The sequence below is a fragment of the Musa acuminata genome, chromosome BXJ3-3 (genome assembly GCF_036884655.1).
Source record: "Musa acuminata AAA Group cultivar baxijiao chromosome BXJ3-3, Cavendish_Baxijiao_AAA, whole genome shotgun sequence".
In the NCBI taxonomy this organism is placed as follows: Eukaryota; Viridiplantae; Streptophyta; class Magnoliopsida; order Zingiberales; family Musaceae; genus Musa; species Musa acuminata.
In genome coordinates this window covers 12,176,207-12,196,885 of record NC_088351.1, presented here as the reverse complement: position 1 = coordinate 12,196,885, position 20,679 = coordinate 12,176,207, and the positions used below count along the sequence as shown (strand labels likewise).

General features: G+C 37.6%; 1 protein-coding gene across 5 annotated transcripts; it reads left to right on the top strand.

Moving 5' to 3' along the window:
* Positions 1-394: 394 nt before the first annotated feature.
* On the top strand, positions 395-20,543 carry LOC135632482 (ubiquitin carboxyl-terminal hydrolase 2-like). 5 transcript variants are annotated; one of them, XM_065141091.1, is made up of 9 exons: positions 395-634; positions 1,143-1,260; positions 2,830-2,887; positions 13,587-13,664; positions 15,855-15,905; positions 18,035-18,081; positions 19,266-19,312; positions 19,397-19,499; positions 19,599-20,543. In XM_065141091.1, exons 5-9 carry the CDS (start codon positions 15,875-15,877, stop codon positions 20,373-20,375), a joined length of 1,005 nt encoding a protein of 334 aa, XP_064997163.1. In that variant the 5' UTR covers positions 395-634; positions 1,143-1,260; positions 2,830-2,887; positions 13,587-13,664; positions 15,855-15,874; the 3' UTR covers positions 20,376-20,543. The 5 variants fall into 5 exon arrangements, with proteins under 5 accessions (XP_064997163.1, XP_064997164.1, XP_064997160.1 ...); XM_065141092.1 differs by lacking the exon at positions 1,143-1,260; XM_065141088.1 differs by lacking the exon at positions 13,587-13,664.
* Positions 20,544-20,679: the final 136 nt, after the last annotated feature.

The following is a 20,679-nucleotide window of genomic DNA, read 5'->3' as shown; positions in this document are numbered from 1 at the left end:
TTCTCTAAGAAATATTTTTTTTTTCTTATATCAATCATTGGAGAAAATATATTTATTAATTGGTTATTTGATGTTCTACTATTGTCTAACCCTAAACCCTAAACCCTAAACCCTAAACCCTAAACCCTAAACCCTAAACCCTAAACCCTAAACCCTAAACCCTAAAACCCTAAACCCTAAACCCTAAACCCTAAACCCTAAACCCTAACCCTAAACCCTAATTATTCCTTTTTTTTTGGTTTTTTTTTTAATCTTGATGCCCGATTACCCGATATGTCTGCTGGGCGGGCGCTTGGACATTGCGCTCGTTTGGGCCCAACCAGTGCTGGGCTTTTGCGTCGGCCTTATTCAATGTACTGGGTCAAACCTGAGTCATGATAAACAGTATTGGTCTCCCCCCGACGCTCTACCCGGCCGTTCCCGTGCCCTAAGCGGTTGCTGTTCTCCCAGCAGCGACTGCGGCGTTTCCTCGGCGGACGGCGGCTGTATTCGTCTCCGTCAGCGAACAGCGGAAGCATCGGCGGTGTCTTCCTCCGGCGAGTTCTTGTCGCTGCCGCGATTTCCTCGGTGAACTGTGACTGCTGCATCTTTCTCTCCATCTTTGTAACGGCAGAGGCGGCGTCTCTGCCCCCTGGTATCTCTCTCTTTCTCCTCTTCTTCGTCTCTCTTTCTCCTCTTCTTCGTCCTTTGCCGTCGCCGCCCCTCGCCCGATCCCTCCTCGCTCCCCCTCCCTCTTCCACCTTGCCGCTAGGCAAGCTATTAGGTTTCTCCTCGAGCGTTTCTCTTGCTCTTGTCAGTCCCCGGCTCACGGCCCTGTTTTTTCGGATCAATTGCTTCGCTTCGTATTCAATCTTGCCCTCTAGTTTTGATTCTTGATGGGTTTTTTTTTTTGTCGTCTTCAATCTTGCCCTATCTCTCGGTCGCTCTCGTTTCGGATCCATCTTTCTTCTTCGCTTGGTCTTCAATCTTGCCTTCTAGTTTGATTCTTGAAGCTGTCTTTTCTCTTGTTCAATCTTGCCTCCTCGTGTTCCTCCTTTTCCTGTCGTTTCGATTCTTGAAAGGATCTTTCCTCGTCTTCGGTCTTGCCCCGTGGTGTCGATTCATGATATCTTCTCAGTCTTGGCATTTTGTTTGGAAGTCAGTTGAGTATGGAATTGCAGCGGGCTGTTCATGACTGACCACGATAGAATCGGGGCTCTGAGGACTGAGGGGCTTACTAGTGGAAAGTGGATAGACGCAGACGATGGCATGACCATTCTGGTATCTTTCGAGGCCTACATATATTGTTCTGATCCTTTAACGGTGCTCTTGTTTTTCTTCAAGTTTGATGCGTCTAAAGACATCTTTTAGTTGTGTGAATACACAGTATAATGGTGTCAACATTGTTATGGTAGTTCGGTGCAGACAGTTAGGGAAGTGATCGGCATAGATGCTAAGTTTCCTTGGGTATTTTGATGGTTGTCAAATCAGGTTATTAGTACACAAGATTCAATTATTTGTGGATTTTGTTTTGTGTGTGGATTAGTAGACAATATTCAATAGTAGTCAAGTCGGATTCCTATGTTATTTCAATGATTCCTTTCCCCCTCCCTTCCAAAATTCTGTCTCCTATCCCAGATCCTCTTTCCACCATCTCATCTTCAATATAGGTTATTCCGGATCCTCCATCAAGGAGCGTCTCAACAATGGCTTGTTAAGGACCGTGCTGGACCATGTTGTCAAACACCAAAAGTCTTTTGGATCTCTACTTTAAACCATAAACCCTAAATCCTAAAAACCCTAAACCCTAAACTCTAAATCCTAAAAACCCTAAACCCTAAAATCGTAAATCGTGAACCGTAAACCCTAAACCCTATACCCTAAACCCTACAATTGCAATTAGGGCTCGACTCGGACAATGTTATGATTCAATTACAATTAGGTCAAACTTGAGTCGAATTAATTTGGATCTCTACTTTGAACCAAATAAGAATCATGACACCACAATACCCCGCCCCTTACCGACGTCACAAGAAAGTGCCCGGGCATACTCGTGCCCTAAACACAGCCACTCTCTCCCCAGCGCCGACTCACTTTCTCCCCAACAACGACTGCGGCGTTTCCTCGGCGAGCGGTTGTCTTCCTCTCCATCGGCGAACAGCGGAAGCAACGACGGTGTCTTCCTCCGGGGAGTTCTTGGCTGCGGCGTTTTCTTGGTAGATTTTGTTTTGTATGGATTAGTAGACAATATTCAATAGTAGCCAAATCGAATTCCTAGGTTCTTTCGATGATTCCTTTCACCCTCCGAAGATTCTATCTCCTATCCCGGATTCTCTCTCCACCACCTCATCTTCAATCTAGGTTATTTTGGATCCTTCGAGTTGCTCTTGGCGTTGCGACATTTTCCTTGGTGAATGACATTTTCCTTAATGAAATGACAACGATGACATCCCTTCCCCGATCCTCCTCCCTCCTACCTCTTCCACCTTTTGTCGTAGCTCCTCTCCTGGTTTAGGGTATGATCAAGATGTATGCCAATAAGGTCATCACCAGAAGGAAGAGGCCCATCAAGGAGCACCTCAACGATGGCTCGATAAGGGCCATGTTGGACCATGTTGTCGAACGCCAAAAGGCTCAGCAGGGGACCCTATCGGACCTTTCTTGTTATCGCCAAGAAGTGGAAGACCAAAATTAGATTCTTTTTATGGAAGAAACTTCTCTTGATCCCCCTAGATTTTACCCTTAACCACTCTTGTATATAAGATTTTGGGTGTTTTTAATGTTTATATCTAGGCTTAAGATTTTTTGTTTGGTTTTTTGTTCTGATTTTGATTTTGATTTTTTTTGTAGGCATCAAGTGCCAGGCAAATCAGGTGTGGGTGATGATTTAGGTGTACACTCTCTTGCGGTAAGCATCACGTCGTGAACTTGAGTGATTTTAGTTGTTCTTTGTTTTCTTCTTTTTAACAACTATATTGTACGGCTTTCTATTTCATGAGAAATTGGCTAACAACAAATTAATGGGACTTTTCAGAGTATGATGTAAATGGATCTTGAAATTTTCCACACTGTTACATATGATAGTATTAATTACTCATTTGGTTGCATACACTTGTTCACAAACATTGGTTTAGCAGCAGTTCATCCTATAACCTGACTAGCATTCATTTTGAGGTCATTTTATGTTCCACTCATCGTCATATAGTGGTGTAATGCTGGAATACTACTTGAAGGGTGGTGCTAAATTCTAACAAAAAGAAGGAATAATTTATGATGTCTTAAATGCGAAGAAAATATGTGTTTGTCAATTTGTTGTTATATCTTTCTATTTTCTAATTATCTAAGCACATTTATAGGTGGTGATGTTACAACTTCTACAAGGTCTTGTTCTTTCATGTTTTCCGTTTCCTAATTTGCTGGTAGTAATTTTTTTTTATATTAGAAGCTTTTGTACCATTTGTCAGAATTATTTACAAACTTATTCAATTAGTGCTACTTAAAGTTATCCTTATCTTAAATTGTAATACTTGTTTATTTTGTGAAAAAAGAAGCGACACTATGCACATAACAATAGCAATAAAACTAATCAGACTGTATAGTCTCATGATTGTGTCTTTATCTCTTGAAATATTGCATAGTTCTCCACTTTGCTTTTGCTTATTCTATTTATGGATGCTCATGCCAACCCTAAATCTGTATTTGGGTCCCACTACTATGGCCTTGTGGTTCATGTGGCTTTAGAAAATGGTCGAGTGTTGTGTTCTTTTTAATTCATTCTCTCTCTCTCTAAAATTGATGGAGGAATTAGATTGTGATGAAATTGGGAATTAAGGTTTCACACCAGCCTCTTGCAAATTGCAATTTTGAGTTAGATTGACATGCAATGCTTGTTAACTATTTAGACAAAGAAGTCTTGTAAGTGTGGTTGGTACAAGACAATCAAGGTTGTTTAGCTTTGACATGAAGGAGCTTTTGAGGGTCGACTAATCGATGATTTTTACATTCCTAAACTCACAAAATTAGATAAGTCTTTATTATCTTAAAAAACGTTGAAGTTGCAATCTTCTATGTGCATCAACATGCATTTGATGTAGATCATTATCTGCACATGTTAATTTATACCCATGGATATATATATCATATACTTTATTTGACATGTAAAACCAAATAACAAGAATAGTGATTAAACTCATAAGGTACTCTATGACATTTTTTAATTAAAAAATGAGGTGGTACTTTCCATAACTTTGTAGAAGAATAAGTAGTTTTGCTAATTTGTTTATCTAGTGAGGATTAATATAGTCGAAGGTGCTAGGCGCTAAAAGACACAAAAGTGCTAAAATGCCCATGGCACTAGGTGCGTACTTAAGTGAAATTAAACACTCCTAAATATTAAATTTAAAAGACATGAAAAATTTAATCATTTCCAAAACACTAGGAAGTGGTTCTGAGTTGCTATCATTGGGATGGGAAGAGGGAGGAGGTATGAGAGAGAGTTGTCGGTTGGGACTGGTGGTTGTCGGTTTATCGACTGGGAGGGGAAAGGGGAAGAAGGACAAGGCATGAGAGAGGGTTTTTCTTGATGGTGCTCTTAGCCTCTCTTAACATATTGAGGAGCTCAGGGAGAGTCACCTAAAGCTTGTTCATGTTAAAATTCATAATGAACTGAGAAAAGGAGTCTGGAAGGGTCTAAAGCATAAGATCCATACGCAGATTATCCTCTAGGATCATTCCTAGACCCGTGAGTTTCTTTATCCACTCAATCATCTTAAAGACATGGTTCTGAACCAGTGTCCTCTAAGTTATCCTAGTGCGGAAGAGACTTGCATATCTCATATTGTTGAGGCCTTTCTTGCTCCTTAAACAATTTATGGAAATATAAGAGAATGGATCTGGTATTCACCTTTTTATGTTGTCTCTGTAACTCAGGAGTTATGAAGCTCTATGTAACATTGAGCAAGAGTGGAATCGTCTAAGTATTTCACATAGTAAGCGATCTCATCCTCACTTGCCCCTTCCTCGGGAGTGGGCATCATTGTGTTAAAGATATGCGATTTTCTATGTCATGAGAACGATTATCTAGTTGTAGAGTCTATCCATGTAATTTATAGTAGTGAGGCGGTTGACATCATGTATGCCATGTAATGGATTGGAAAGCGACATGTTGTTGACCAACAAAAAGATGTAGCAGAAAAATAAATAACACGTAAATTTTGTATAAAGTAAACGATCAAGATAAGGACTTCTATCTTAATCTACTCTTAATATTTTTTAGCGAAACACATAACTCCCTCCGATATATGTATCAGAAACCCTCGACAGATCTTTAGTGGGGATCAAGATCCAATCAGTGTCTTAGTGTAATCTCGCCGGACTCGACCAATCATACTAAGCTCGAAAAAGTAGGCAACTCTTGTCGATCACAACTCCTTGTGATTCTCGTCCTATTCGGCCTTTGAAACGTCATGGTCTCTAGGGACTTGACCAACCATGATACTCGGTTAAGTCATCACCATCGTTACAAGATGAGTCTGATTGATGATATGCCCTCGAGGGTCTCCTCTTATAAAGCCATTGTAAGATTTTGTAAAAAAGAAAAGTTAAGCCCAAGGTTTATTAGACCTTTTGAGGTCATTGAGAGGATTGGTTCTATTGCTTACCGGCTTTGCCTTACAATCATTTTTATGTCATATCCATTATATATTTTATGTTTCAATGCTTAGAAAATATATATCAGATTCCTCTCATATCATCAAGTATGAGCTGATTGCAATTGAAAAAGACTTGTCTTACATGGAAGAGTCCACTCAGATCATTAATAAAAAAGAGAAAATCTTAAGAAAGAGAAGATCCTAAGAAAGAGAATCATTCCTCTCGTTAAAGTAATTTGAAAACATCATTTTACGGTTGATAAGACTTGGGAATTAGTGGAAGAAATGAAGAAAGGTTATTTTAATCTTTTCGTCGAATGAGGTATGGCAAATTTTGAGGACTAAAATTTTCTTTTAAGGATGGGAGAGTGTAATATCTCTCATTTTTTACAATTTTGCTAAGGCTTATTTGTAATATAAGGACCTATTTGTAAATATAATGATTGTTTAATAATTCTTTTACAATAAATAACTTTATATTAAAAGCTTATTACCAAGTACCTAAATGTGTATCTTAGCAATTTGATATGATTTGTGAAAGATTCATATTAAATTAAAAAAATATAGAGGACATGTGTCACTTGCTAACATTAGGATAAGTTAAAAAAAAAAAGGACATGTGTCGCTTGCTATCCTTAGGATGGTGCCACTTATATTTGTTCTATGGATGACATGTAAGCTTCTTTCATGCATGTTTGCCACCTTATAATCCTTGTATTTGCCAAACTTAAGTAATTCGAGGTGAAATTAAAGGAAAATTTACCAAATGAAAGAAACTTGCTGCAACCAAAGTAAGCTTGATAAGAGAAGAGAAGAGGAATTGAAGTAGAAGAAGTTTTGCTTTGGCTTGATGTTTTGGATCAATTCCTCACATTTGGGAATCAAATGTTTCTAAGGCTAGTGTTAAATGTTTTGTTGTATAAGTACACTTTGAGTCTAATTAAATGTTGATGGTAAATATGAACTTATGTGTTTTGTAGAGGTTTTAACGGACCTCTCATGTTTAGGATTTTATAATGTTAAGTTTAATTTGTATAATGATACGAACTTATGATAAATGTTGGTTTTGTGATTGTATAAATTCCCACACTTGTCGATTTATGATGTGGTTATCGTTTAGTTGAGTTGGTTTTGGATTTTATGAATCATCAAGTGATGTGGTGTATGATTATAATTACATAGGCTTAAGAATTGTGAATTATGGGTGTGAATTATAACTTGAATGATTTTTAGTATCCTAAAATGTGGTTTGTATCCTGGATTAGATTGTTGATTAAATTTTAATATTATGGATTTTAAGACAGGATCACACCTCCTGATATGATAATTTAGGGGACGTGACGAAGGTGGTATCGAAGCATGATTTTAGGATCATTGAGATATTTAATACATTTGATGTACAAAATTATATTAAGGTTTAGTAATTATATAGAGATCGATGAAAATTTTTTTTGATGTCTTTTAGTAATTTAGGATGACAAGGACATCTGGTCCTCTTGCTTCATCTTCTTCTGGTTAATCCATGAGGCCTTCGGCCTCGTGGGTCCCATTGTCACCTCTATGCTTCCATCGTGCCTCCTCGTTTAATTACATTATAATCATAGACACGTAGGCCTTAATAATAATAATTACATTAATGATATTATTATTATTAGAAGAAAATTATGATTTGAATATTATGAGAAAACGACAAGGCCTATTGAGATTTGAATATTGCGTCTGTCTAGGTGCGGTATGATCTTATTCAACAAATTTAAAAAGGACAACTATGTGATCCACATTTAATCTACTTGAGGAATGAAGTAGAAAAGGGATTGAAGTCGAATTTTCAAATTTTAGAGGATAGCCTATTGAGATTTGAGATAGAGTATGTGTTCCAAATGACTCTGATATCGATAACTAAATCCTGAAGGAAGGTCATAATTGAAAGTACACCATTAAATCCCGATAGCACTAAGATATATAAAGATCTCCAAAGTTATTATTTGTGGGAAGGCATGAAGAAGGAGATTGCAATGTATGTTTTAAAGTGTTTTGACTTGTTAGCAAATCCAAGCAGAACACCAGAGATCTGGCGATTTGTTTCAACCTTTAGATATTCCTGAATGGAAATGAAAATGTGTTACCGTGGATTTTGTTTCAGGACTACTCGGAACCTCCATAAAGCATGATGTTATTTGGGTTATCATTGATCGGTTAACTAAATCTGCACATTTCCTATTGATCAATATGACTTATTCTCTTGATAGGCTTGCAGATTTATATATCAATGAAATAGTAACACTTCATGGTGTTTCAAAAAGATCTCTAATAGAGACTTTAGATTTCTTTTAAAATTATGGAGAAGGTTACAGCAATCTCTAGGCACTAAAGTCAAGTTTAGCATTGCTTATCACCCTCAAACCGATGGTTAATCAGAAAGAACCATTCAATCTCTTGAAGATTTACTTAGAGCCTATATTATGGATTAGAAAGGTGATTGGGATAAAGATATCTCTTATTAAATTCACTTACAATAATAGTTACCATTCGAGCATTCGAAAGGCTCCGTATGAAGCTTTGCATTGGCAAAGGTACAAAATGCCTATAAGTTAGGAGGAAGTTGGTGATAGAAAGTTGTTAGCACCAGACAAAGTGCAAGAGACTACTGAAAAGATTTGAGTTATAATAAAAAGGCTAAAGATTGCTCGAAGTCATCGTAAGAATTATGTTGACAATAGAAGACGAGATATTGAATTTCAAGTAGGGGATTTTGTATTCCTGAAGGTCTCCCCTTACGAAGGCATTGTAAGATTTTGGAAGAAAGAAAAGTTAAGCCCAAGGTTTATTGGACATTTTGAGGTCATTGAGAGGATTAATTCTATTGCTTACAGGCTTTGTCTTGAAACCATCTTTATGTCACATTTATAATATATTTTATGTTTCAATGCTCAAAAAATATATACAAGATTCTTTTCAAATTATCAAGTATGAGCCGATTGCGATCAAAAAAGACTTCTCTTACATGGAAGAGCCCACTCAGACTATTGATAAGAAAGAGAAGATCCTAAGAAATAGAATCATTCCTCTCGGTAAAATAATTTGGAAGCATCATTTTACGGATGATACGACCTGGGAACTTGTGGAAGTAATGAAGAAAGGTTATCCTTTTCTTTTTGTCGAAGGAGGTATGATAAATTTAGAGGACTAAATTTCTCTTTTATGGAAGGGAGTGAAATATCTCTAATTTTTGAAAAAATTGTAAGGACTTATTTGTAATGTAATGACCTATTTGTAAATATAAGGATTGTTTAATAATTTTTTTTGCATTAAATAACTTTTTATTAATAGCTTATTGCTAAGGACCTAAATGTGAATCTTAGCAATTTAATATGATTTGTGAAAGATTCGTATTAAGTTAAAAAAATAGAGAATATGTGTCATTAGCTAACTTAAGGATGGTGCCATTTATGTTTGTTCTATGAATGACACGTAAGTTTCTTTCATGTATGTTTGCCATCTTGCAATCCTAGTGATTACAATAGGCGTTCGGGCGCGACGAGGCGAGGCCCGAGCGCCTCGCTTCATTTCTAGGCGACGTGCTTCAAAGAGGTGCCGCTTGGGCGCTTGCCCGAGCCCAATCTATCACAGACTTAGCTGGTTTTACTTAAGTCGTGCGGCACCCTTGCGTATCCATCCACAAAGGTCAACCTCCCCAAAACCTCCCATGGTCCCTTAGGATCTACAAAAGAGAAAACGGATTAGTGAAAGCGCCTCACTCGGGATCCACAAGCAAACATTTCAGGAAACACTTTATAGACAATGCAAATTACAAACAGACTTTACAAGCTATGAACAGTTGCACAACAAAGGGTCAAAATGGTCCACTATAGGTCGAGTATCTCTCACAAGTGTCCACATGATACAATATTTATTTACAAGCTTAAGAAGGCCACCAACCCAACTAAAATGGGGTTGTTAAGCCTTCAACCGTTCCTCTATATGTTGTGCAAAGCATGAACAAACAGAAAGACACGGACATACATAAGTATTACATCAAACATCCTGTTTAGAACTTTGTCCGTGACATTCTCCCCCACTTATTTTTTTGACGTCCTCATCGAAGCCTTTGCCGAACCGGGATCTATCCCTACTGGATATCTGTCTCGTTGGAGCAACATCTCTCTATGCATTGTTCTGTCTCCTGCAAACGCACTTGTTAGATTGCGACTCCACGTCAATATAACCCCCGTTACACCACTCAAGGCCTAGCAACATGCTGAACTCGCTGCACACTTCAGCCTCCTACGGACGTATCCTTCACATGCCAAAGAGAAAGTTTCAATGCTCCATGGCGTCGAGTTTCGGTCGCCTTGGGATGGCCGTGAATATTCCATCGTCCACATACAAGCCCATGCATGAGTACCGAATTCATCAAGTTAGCAATTCCCCTCACCTCTATACTCTTTCGGTCGCTGAGCAACTCATTCCACCTTGCATGGTCTTATCCTTTACCAAGCGCCTCGCTTGCTTTGAGCACCATCAAGTATAGTTGTCAACGTCGAGTCGTAGCTCAAACTCAGCCATCCCAACCTTTGTGTTTTCTGTATTCTTCCAAGCTTGCTTGTTCTCGTGGTGCCTCTTGCTCTAAGGGTTGGCCATTCCTTTGAATGTCAATCTCAGATGCCCGCTCCTCCGAGCGACTCCTATTCCCTACATCTCCATGCCCGTTTTCCCCCAAACGGTCACGCGTGTGCTGATTGCCCTCAACGTAGCCTTGCTAGGTCCCCCACATTTGCATGCCAAGTGTTTTTATGAGTGCTTGTCCTGCTCTGATACCATCTATCACGGACTTAGCTGGTTTTGCCTAAGTCGTGCGGCACTCTTGCTTGTCCGTCCACAAAAGTCAATCTCCCCGAAACCTCCCATGGTCCCTTAGGACCTACAAAAGAGAAAACGGGTTAGAGAAAACGCCTCACTCGGGATCCACAAGCAAACATTCCAGGAAACATTTAATAGACAATGCAAATTACAAACAGACTTTACAAGCTATGAACAGTTGCACAACAAAGGGTCAAAATGGTCCACTACAGATCAAGTATCTCTCACAAGTGTCCACATGACATAACATTTATTTACAAGCCTAAGAAGGCCACCAACCCAACTAAAATAGGGTTGTTAAGTCTTCAACCGTTCTTCTACATCTTGTGCAAAGCATGAACAAACAAAAAGACACGGACATACACAAGTATTACATCAAACATCATGTTTAGAACTTTGTCCATGACAAATCATCGGGCGCTTCGGGCGAGCGCCTGGGTTAAACTAGGCAATCGAACCAGATTTTTAGGTCTGGTTGGTCTCCGGTGCTTTAGTTGGTTCAATCGAACCAACTAAATCATCGATATCAGGCTCCCTCTCACGATTTCCTCGACTTCCCCAACCCTAACACTCGCGATTTTGCCGTCGAGATTTCTTCTCCACCGTCGCTGCTCTCTGCTGCCACTGTCGCTGCTCATCGCTACTGTTGCTACTCGTCGTTGCCACAATCGTTGCTTGCCGCTGCTATCGCCGCTCCCGCTATCGCTCGTCGCTCCCTCTACCTCTCGCAGCTCCCCCTCCCACCCTCGCTGTTGCTCTCCGTTGCCGCTCATCGCTCCCGCTCTCGCTCCAATTACGGTCGTTGCCTTACCAGCCTCAGTCTTCTCACACTCTTCTCACTATACTGTTAACAATATATTATTAGTATACTACTCACTGTATACTAATAATAGTATTTTTATTTATTAGATTCATAATATATTATTTTGATTTTAATACTATTAATTTTTATTTATTTAAAATTATTGTTAGGTTTCAAAATAAATGACAAGTGTACAGAGCAACTGAATAGATTTGATGTAAAATTTTATTGTTATGATTTTTAAGACTTTTTATTAATGTGTCGTAGTATAGCCTTGTTAGAGCCCTTGCAGCCCACCCTCCTCACTATTCGGCACAAAACAATATAGATGACTTAATATAAGGCTCCCTTTGGCTTAGTCAAGAGCTTGACATGGTATTTTATGTCTAACTTAGAGAATAGACCGAGCCCTTGTGTAGTTGGTTTAAGACTGATCCATGGCCCCTTATGACCTATGTAGTAGCCTTGCTGTGTGAGCATTTAGCAGCTTACCCATGGCCCTTGTGGCCTTGCTAATGTCTTAAAAATTAATTGAATCATATCAGTTTAATTGATTCAGGACTCTTTTGAGGATGATTCTAAACCATTATTGTCTATTTCAAGCTAGTTTTCACTAACAATCTTGCTTATGATAGATGAAGATCAATTATTTTATACAAAGTCCTCTTTTAAGACTTAGAATTAAATCTTACACTTGAAATACGTTTGGAATAACTCTTACAATATAAAAAAAAATTCTCACAAGGTTAACTCCACTCTTAATCTTAGGAACACTTATTTTAACTAACTAACTTGGTTAGATATTTATAGAATATCCGATCATTCCAAAATATAAAGTAAATTAAGAAAAAGTATTTCTAAATCATGAGTACTAATGTTACTATAATTCCTCGAGGCAATACTATGGTTGAAACGATAAAAAGACATCACCTAAGTTGTTCGAGATATGTCAAGCGATATCATCACTAGGGCTATATGATACCATCGTTAAAGTTGGACAGTATTACCATGTAGACTAGGCTTCCAAGCCTAATAAGAGCCCAAAATAACCCAGAAACCAACCTAAACACTTGGTTTTATAAAGACCCGATTTGAGCCTAAATAACAACTTAATTGTAGCTTAATGAAGCATATGTATGGACCCAAAGACTCAATTAAGGCTCCAAGGACCTATGCAAAGCATCGATGACTCAATCAAATGTATCAATCATTCATCTATTATACCATCAAGTCTATCGACAAGTCATCTTATAATTTGACACATCTTTTAACACATTGTTTGATCTTTACACATCATCATATTCTCTAATACGTCGATTTGTTCAACTCTGATACATCATCTGATCCTCTTACACAATGTCTATTTTTTCAATATGACATTTGATCTTTATCGTAATATCTAATTTTATCATCGAGTCATCCTTAACTCATCATATGTTTAATTCTTAAAATTTATCAAAATATGAGATTTAATATTAAGCTTTATAAATGTAAAAACTAAAGCTTTAAAAAAAGAGAAGGAGAATAAGAATGAGGTCTTCGTCACTATCAAAATAGAACATGGAGCTTTACGAAGACAAAATGGAAGGAGAATGAGCTCAAAAGACACCTCTCATAAGGTAACCTATATTCATTCACACAACAACCATAAAACTCATCAATCCGCTTCCAACCCATTTTGGACAAAATAAACCATAATAAATCGGAGGGAACGCATCTCGCACCGGTGGTCAAAGAGCCAGTGTTTTAGGTGATTAATTTGTATTTCAAAGAATACATATGAGGGAGGGAGTCCCACCGACTCACCCGATTGCGATCGATTAGATGTACCTCACTGGAGGAAGAGTTGGGTTCCGTCGGTTGTTTCGCGAGGCCCACATTTTTTATTCCAATCAGGAGGCAGTAAGAAAGAAGAGCTACGGATAAATGGTAGAAGAAGCGCTTTTGTGACTGTTCGGATCACTATAAAATAACATGAGCCCCTCGCCTGTCCTGAGCCTCCTACGCCCCCACCGTAGATTGATGATATCATAGTGACTTTGTTCCTCCTTGCGTTCTTCGTCCTCTTCATTTGCGGCTGCTCTGCTTGTTGCTTGTTTGAGATCGCTGTAAGCTCTATGCCTCTTGTTGACACCGGTTTCTAGGGTTTAAAAGGTTTATGGCGTTTATATTTAAGGAAGGTACAGCCGAATATCTAGTTTTGTGGATCTCCACCTGAATTTTCTTATAGACTATGTTCTTCTTCGAATTATTTATCATTGATTGTTATGCTTCCTGACTTAATTGTGACATAGGAGAAACTTTCGGAACAGAAATTGTGGCTTGCTTTGAAGTGGGAATACCATCCTTGAAAAACGCTTGAAAAAGAAAAGGTGTTTTTTCTTGCGTTATCTGCATCAGATGTTTGGCCAATGAAAAGTCCAAATTTTGTCATGTATTCTGATTTTTTTTTAAACTATTGCTTTTGTTTTAATCCCAGATGGGACAAGCTATGTGGGAGAGATGATTAATCAGTTTGTTATATTACATTTTTGCAGATTATTTTCAATTTTGCTTTACATTATATGTCTAGTTATAACCTTTGCTAAGCAGGCACCCTTCCTTACCGCCTCCTTTGTTATTCACTTGGTAATTTAGCAATAACAGTGTATGTTTGGAACATGTTTAAATACAAACCCTGAATGAATAGGTAATTGTCTCTTACAATCACTGTCTTGTTGAATGAAAGCGACTTGTGCCTCCATCACTGTGCAACTTTGATCTTAGTTTATTTTAGTTAAATATTTATTATATTAGGGAAGTAAATTATGATTTGGAACCTAGACTAAAAGGAGGTAAAAAGTGTTCTGTTCCTTTCTTGAAGATATTTAAGGAAGTTTCTTGATGCGAAAATAGATTATAAGGAAAGGTCTATATACTGGTCATATCATAATAAGTAGAATCACCTTTTTTGTCTGATATGATAAATATCTATTATTCATGCCTTCTCTCTTTCACTATTTTTAAGTTATTTTTACTTTACTAAAGACTTAAAGCATTATGTATCCTAAGTCTAAAACAATATTTTTTTTACAATGTATATGTGGCAGCTGTAACATAAATAGGACCAGTGACAAAAGCAGCTCGATCAAAATGTACTTGTTTGCATAATACATGTCATGTACTTGGAGATTCATTTTTGTTTTTCCCCCCTCTCTGGATTGTTGCTGTGAGAGATTGTTCTTTATTGTCCATCTCAGTCCGCTAGAAAAATACTTTCGAGAATAAATAGTCTCCTATGCAAGTACCCCATTATCTATAATGTCGAAACTTTTCATTAGAAAAAAAGCATATCTCCTTGGAAGTTTCATCATGCAAAGCTATCTGTTCTTTAGGACAGAGGATGTGAAATTGCATCTGGTTTTTCGTATTTGATTACCTTTCTTTATTTTAAAAATTTTTTACTTTTCCTTTCCGGAAATATTATACTTAAATGAGAAAATCAAATCATTGAATATCAATACTTGTTGCTATTCTAACTGAAAATGGAGTCTTTGCAGTACTAAGTGACATGCATTTTCTGCTCACCAAATAGGGAAAAGATATCATTGGGGATCTTGCTTATCAGGATATGTTGATATTCTAAAGTGTACATTAGTTATTGTGATACATGTTTTACTTTTTCCATGTTTTAATGTTTCCCAAGTTTTGATCAGTCGTCATCCATTGGTGTCATGGTAAGGTTGCTAGTTTGCTATGAGTCATGGAAACCACCTCTTTGCTTGTGCATTCATTGACGCTCTCTAGACTTCCATTGGTGAGAACTTGTGCATTGGACCATTCTTTTTTGCTATCCATTGCTGTAAGGTTGAAGCAGAACATGTGTTCTCCATCGATGTGTATTACGTTTTTATGCTAAAACAGAGTGCCACCAACCTATATGAGCCTTCTTTCAAACTTATTTTTACTGTGTTTTCTTCTAGTATGATTGAATTGAGAACTGTTCGTCTGTACCCAACCTTGGCATGTCTTGCTCTGATGTCCCATTTCTTTTTTGTGCTTATTTAGCATAAGTTAGATCTGCTATGTTCTCCTTTGAGAATCAATGGACATATTGGGAATCTTCCATTTGACTGGTTTAAACTTGTGAAAAGTGTACATCTTGAGGTTATTATTTACACATCTGAAAAGTGTACTATCGTATTCCATCAGCACTTTATCTTTTCTTTATATTCTTTTAGAGATTGCAAGCACTATGATGCATGGATCTTATTAAGTGATCCTTTTTAGGGAATGTATGTGTGGCTGTTATGAATTGTTACATTTAGTTTAAACTCATTTGGACATGTTACTAAAGTTTCTCAATTTTGGTATGTTCAGCTCATACTAAGGTAGTTACATTTTAACCCAGCAGACACTGATTGGTCATCATTTGGGATTTTTTTTTTTTTCTTGGAAAGTTTTAATCTTATCTTGTTATATTTAAATAACTTTCTGTGTGTTATATTGGGGTGTTTCTTTTTGGGTATAATTTGTGCTGGTTGCATGATTATACTGAAAATTAAATGTGGCAACCTTTGCAGGTTATAAAAGATTTCTCAGGATGTCTTGGTGTACTATTGAGTCTGATCCTGGTAAGTCATTGATATGAAGTGAATTTTTGCTGCTAAAACTATTTTTCATGACATCTTTCTCATGCATATGTCTTTGTCATTAATGGATTCTTTTTTCTTTTGTATAAAGATCAGTCAGATTTCTTTTTTCTGGATTTCTAAACTTGTTGAAGCATTGTGTACTAGATCATATACTTATATGACATTTCATCATATAACTTTTTGAATTGAACTATTTTTTCCTTGTATGGGATATTATTTTGATCCAGGAGATGAGACAAATCTCGTGATTTTTTTATGAGACCTGATCTTTTTTCATTCAAAATAGCTGCCAACAGGCTTCTACTTGTACTATTTTCCATCTACCCTGTAGACATTCAGAAATAGCTAACCTAAAAATGAAGGTTGACTTTCATATATAATATTTAACATATGGAGACATAGTTACACGATGCTGGCTCCAAAATTTGAAAACTAGAATCTAGTTTACTTGTTGGTTCCATTTCTAGAAACCAACATTCATTGACCAGTGCCATTGTGCATTTCCTGATTGTGGTTGGTGGACATCTTTACTTGATGTTCAGTAGGATTTCTTTACTTTCGGACATTTTTGAAGAATTTTCAACTAGTAGTGGCCAGGCATAGAGATTCTATTTCTGGAATTTGAGTGAAACACAATGGCACTGGCCAATGAATGAGTTAGTTATCAGGCTTGCAATTTCACTTGGATAGGTCTATACCAATCCAGTTTGGGTGTGAACAGGTACAGGGACCACTCCCGTTTCGAGCGATCCTTGTCATCATTAAAAAAATAATAATAAAACCTTTGTTTACTCTAAAGAATTCATGATTAGCATTCACGATTTCTCTTATCCCTCTAATGCACCTATCTCCCTGCCATCCACCATGTGCTGCTGACCTCGTAGTGGATATGCTTCCTCCTCTTCCTCCACTGTCACCTTCTTCTTTGTGTTGTCGGCCTCAATTCTGGTACACTTCTTCCTCTTCCTCCACTACCAACTCTTCTTCCTCCACTTCATCCACCTCCATCATCACTTCTTCTTCGTCCTTTCTTCTTTTTCCTCGTTCTCTACCACCTCCTCTTCTTCCTTTTCCTCCACCGCCCCTTTCTTCTTCCTTCCTCTTCCTCCTCCATCGTCTTGCTGCTCCTCCTCCACCACCTGCACCACCTCCTCTTCTTCCTGCTTCCTCCCTCCACTGTCTCCTTTTCTTCCTTCTTGTTCCTTCTCTTTCTTCCTCTTTCTCCATTGTCTCCTCTTCTTCGTTTTCTTCTTCTTCTTTGATTCATATCGGTGTACCAACACCCAGTATGCTGTACATACCAATCCACTTTAAGACCAGTACAGAGTCCAGTTTCTTCTTCTTCTTTGATTCATATCGGTGTACCAACACCCAGTATGCTGTACATACCAATCCACTTTAAGACCAGTACAGAGTCCAGTATAAAATTGCAATCCTTGGTTATTTCATCCATTATGATGGTGTTGACATACATTGACATGTTCTCATAGACAGGCTAGTATCTTTTTTGTTATAACAGCTTTCTTTTTTTTTTTAATTGAAATTTCATTATGCATCTGGTTGCTTTTGTTGAGTTGCCAATCTTAGGGTGCATCTATGATGGTTCTGTGTTGCTTTGAGTGTTGGGTAATACTCCTTGTCAATGTATAAAATGTAACAATGCTGCATAATTAGTATTGTCTAAGTGTGAGCTGAACTTCTTTCAGTGCTAAAGTCAATTTTTTCTGTTAGGTGGTCTATAACTTGGATTAGTGTAATTTCTGGTCTTTTTCCCAGGAGTTACCTGTATATACACAAAAGTCTGGATTCATGGACTTGTTACTGTATCTGATGCCCTATAGTGGATCCAAGAAGTTTCTATATCACAGATGTATGTGATCTGACAGCATCTCGATATAGGCACATCAAGGAACATCATAGATGTTTACCAACTTACTTTTTTTACACTAAGCACCTCAGGGAAGTCACTTTTCAAATTTGAAATTGACACTATATTTTGTTCCCCTGCTATGTTTTGCATATTTAATATGTTGTTATAATATACTTTCTCCATTTCTGTGTGACAATTATTTTATTCCATGTTTAATCTTTTTACCTTGCTCTGTCAGGTGTTTTTACTGAACTTATACAACAGATGCAAGTCAAGGGAGTTCAAGTAAGTTTATCTGCTTCTTTTTTCTGTTTTTTTTTTGGACAATTGACAATTGGTAGAGCACATGATGACATTTATTGTAGTGTTAATTTATTGCCAGTGCAGATGACTACAAATAATTGGTCAAGGCTTTCCTCATCTTGTGTTCTTCTTGTCATGCATTAGCATAAATATGGAGCACTGGAGGTGGCAAGTTTCTGTTATTAGCCAAGATAATTTGTTATGCATGAAAAAAAAGAAACTGATGATCATCGTCCAATTCCAGCTTTCATTATAACTTCAGCTGCAGTGACAAAAATAAATTGAAAATTGACCAATAACTGATCTGTACTCAAATATCAGGTTGCTCCTATCTAATTTGTGCATTTTAAATGGCAGAGCTAAGTCTGACATGACCATGCTCTGGTTGTCACAGTTGATGTTGCCTGTCTCAAACCTCCTTTTGTTTAGCATTTTTGAGCGACATGAATCAGCGGAATTTGGAAAAACATTTCCTTTATCTCATATGTGGGCATGCTTGAGGCAATTGAATCCATTCTTTTTCCTTCATCTCATTTATGGCCTTGTTAGAGGCAGTCAAGTAACCCCCATGTTTTGGGCTTTCTTTATTGCCTTTAGGGAGTAGTAATTATATAAGCACTTAAACAAGTTTTCAGAACCTTATTCCTTGTTTTGCTTAATATCATCTCTTTGATTGGCTTGGAAGATTAGTATTGTGACCAAGGATTTTAGTACCTATCAGACCGGTATGTATTGATTAGTATTTAGCAATCTGACCAAGTATAGGTATTGAAACATATGGCTCGATATGTGTACAATGTCATTCATTTTATTTTTTTATTATTTTATGCAATGATATCACATGGTACTGGTCAATATACCACTTGATATACTGGTATCGTTATGATTATTAGATTACTGAAACTATCATCAAACCAGTATTTAAAGTTTTTCCTGTCACAATTTAATGTAGTATGAAATTATAGATGGTTTGGTTGTCTTTTGTCAAGAGTTGAATATTTTGATTATCTTTTGTACTTTTCTGATGATTATTAAGGTTTATCTCTTTTAATGTTTTTTTATAGAGCATCTACTTCGAGGAGTTTATCATCTTTTCTACTGTTTCAACTTGCATGAATTCTGGTGTGTTGAACAAAATATGTGGTTAATAATATCATTCTCAATAGGTGGAAGAATTATATTCGCTTGATCTGGATTCTCTGGACAACCTGCGGTTAGAATCTAAACCAATCACTCCATCGTGGTTTTTCGTATATTACTCCACCATGTATCTAATTTTTGGCTTTGCTTTTCACAGGCCAGTATATGGGTTGATATTTCTATTCAAATGGCGACGAGGGGAAAAGGATGACCGTCCTGTAATTAAAGATCCAAATCCAAACCTTTTCTTTGCCAGTCAGGTTAGACAAGGAGTAAAAAAATACAATATTGGAATGTTTCTGTGCATTTTTGTGTGTTTGAAAGTTCTTTATATCACTGAGCTGATTGGTTATCTGCAGGTTATTAACAATGCTTGTGCAACCCAAGCTATTCTTTCGATATTGGTGAATTGTCCAGATATAGACATTGGTCCAGAACTATCAATGCTTAAAGAGTTCACGAAAAACTTCCCTCCAGAACTTAAAGGACTGGCAATCAACAACAGTGAAGCCATTCGAACAGCTCACAATAGCTTCGCTAGGCCTGAACCATTTGTACCTGAAGAGCAGAAAGTTGCTGGCAAAGATGATGATGTCTACCATTTCATAAGCTATTTACCTGTTGACGGAGTTTTGTACGAGCTGGATGGACTGAAGGAGGGGCCAATCAGCCTCGGCCAGTGCCCCGGTGGGCCAGGTGACCTGGATTGGTTGCAGATGGTGCAACCAGTAATCCAGGAACGCATCGACAGGTATTCTCAGAGCGAAATCCGATTCAACCTCATGGCCATCATAAAGAATCGGAAGGAGATATACACTGCTGAGCTGAAGGAACTGCAAAAGCAGAGGGAGCATCTTGTGCAGCAGTTGAATGAACATGCAAACACTGCTGATAAAGACAGTCCTGAAGTCGAAGCTTGGAATAAGTCACTCACCGAAGTGACTGCCAGCATAGAAAGTGTGAGCGAGAAGATACTGATGGAAGAAGAGAAGTTCAAGAAGTGGAGAACTGAGAACATTCGGAGGAAGCATAACTACATACCATTCCTTTTTAATTTTCTAAAGATTCTTGCAGAGAAGAAACAACTGAAACCCCTTATTGAGAAGGCCAAGCAGAGATCGCGCAATCCAATATAAACAGGGTCCCTTTTCGTGGCGTTTTTAATGGCTAACTAGTTTGAGAATTTGCTTTGTCTCTCAACTCTGGTACCAAAGTATGTTTATTGCTGCAGTTTCTACGAAACTTTCAAGACTAATTTGTCATTTTGGATTGATTTGATTAACATCAAGGTATGTTTCTCGCTACATTCCTGCCAAACGTCTAGTAAAATCTTTGATTAGCATAAAGTGTGAACTACTGTCACTTTATGCATCTGCCATCAGTTTCATGGCTCACTTAGGTTATTTTTGCTGCCTTGAATCAGTTTGCATCAAACAGGTA

Bases quoted from the DNA above. Each gene is read 5' to 3' on its own strand.
- LOC135632482 (XM_065141090.1), top strand. From the start codon at position 15,875: ATGTCTTGGTGTACTATTGAGTCTGATCCTG. The intron at 15,906-18,034 runs GTAAGTCATTGA...TTGCTCTGTCAG, and splicing joins TACTATTGAGTCTGATCCTG to GTGTTTTTACTGAACTTATA. The intron at 18,082-19,265 runs GTAAGTTTATCT...CATTCTCAATAG, and splicing joins TGCAAGTCAAGGGAGTTCAA to GTGGAAGAATTATATTCGCT.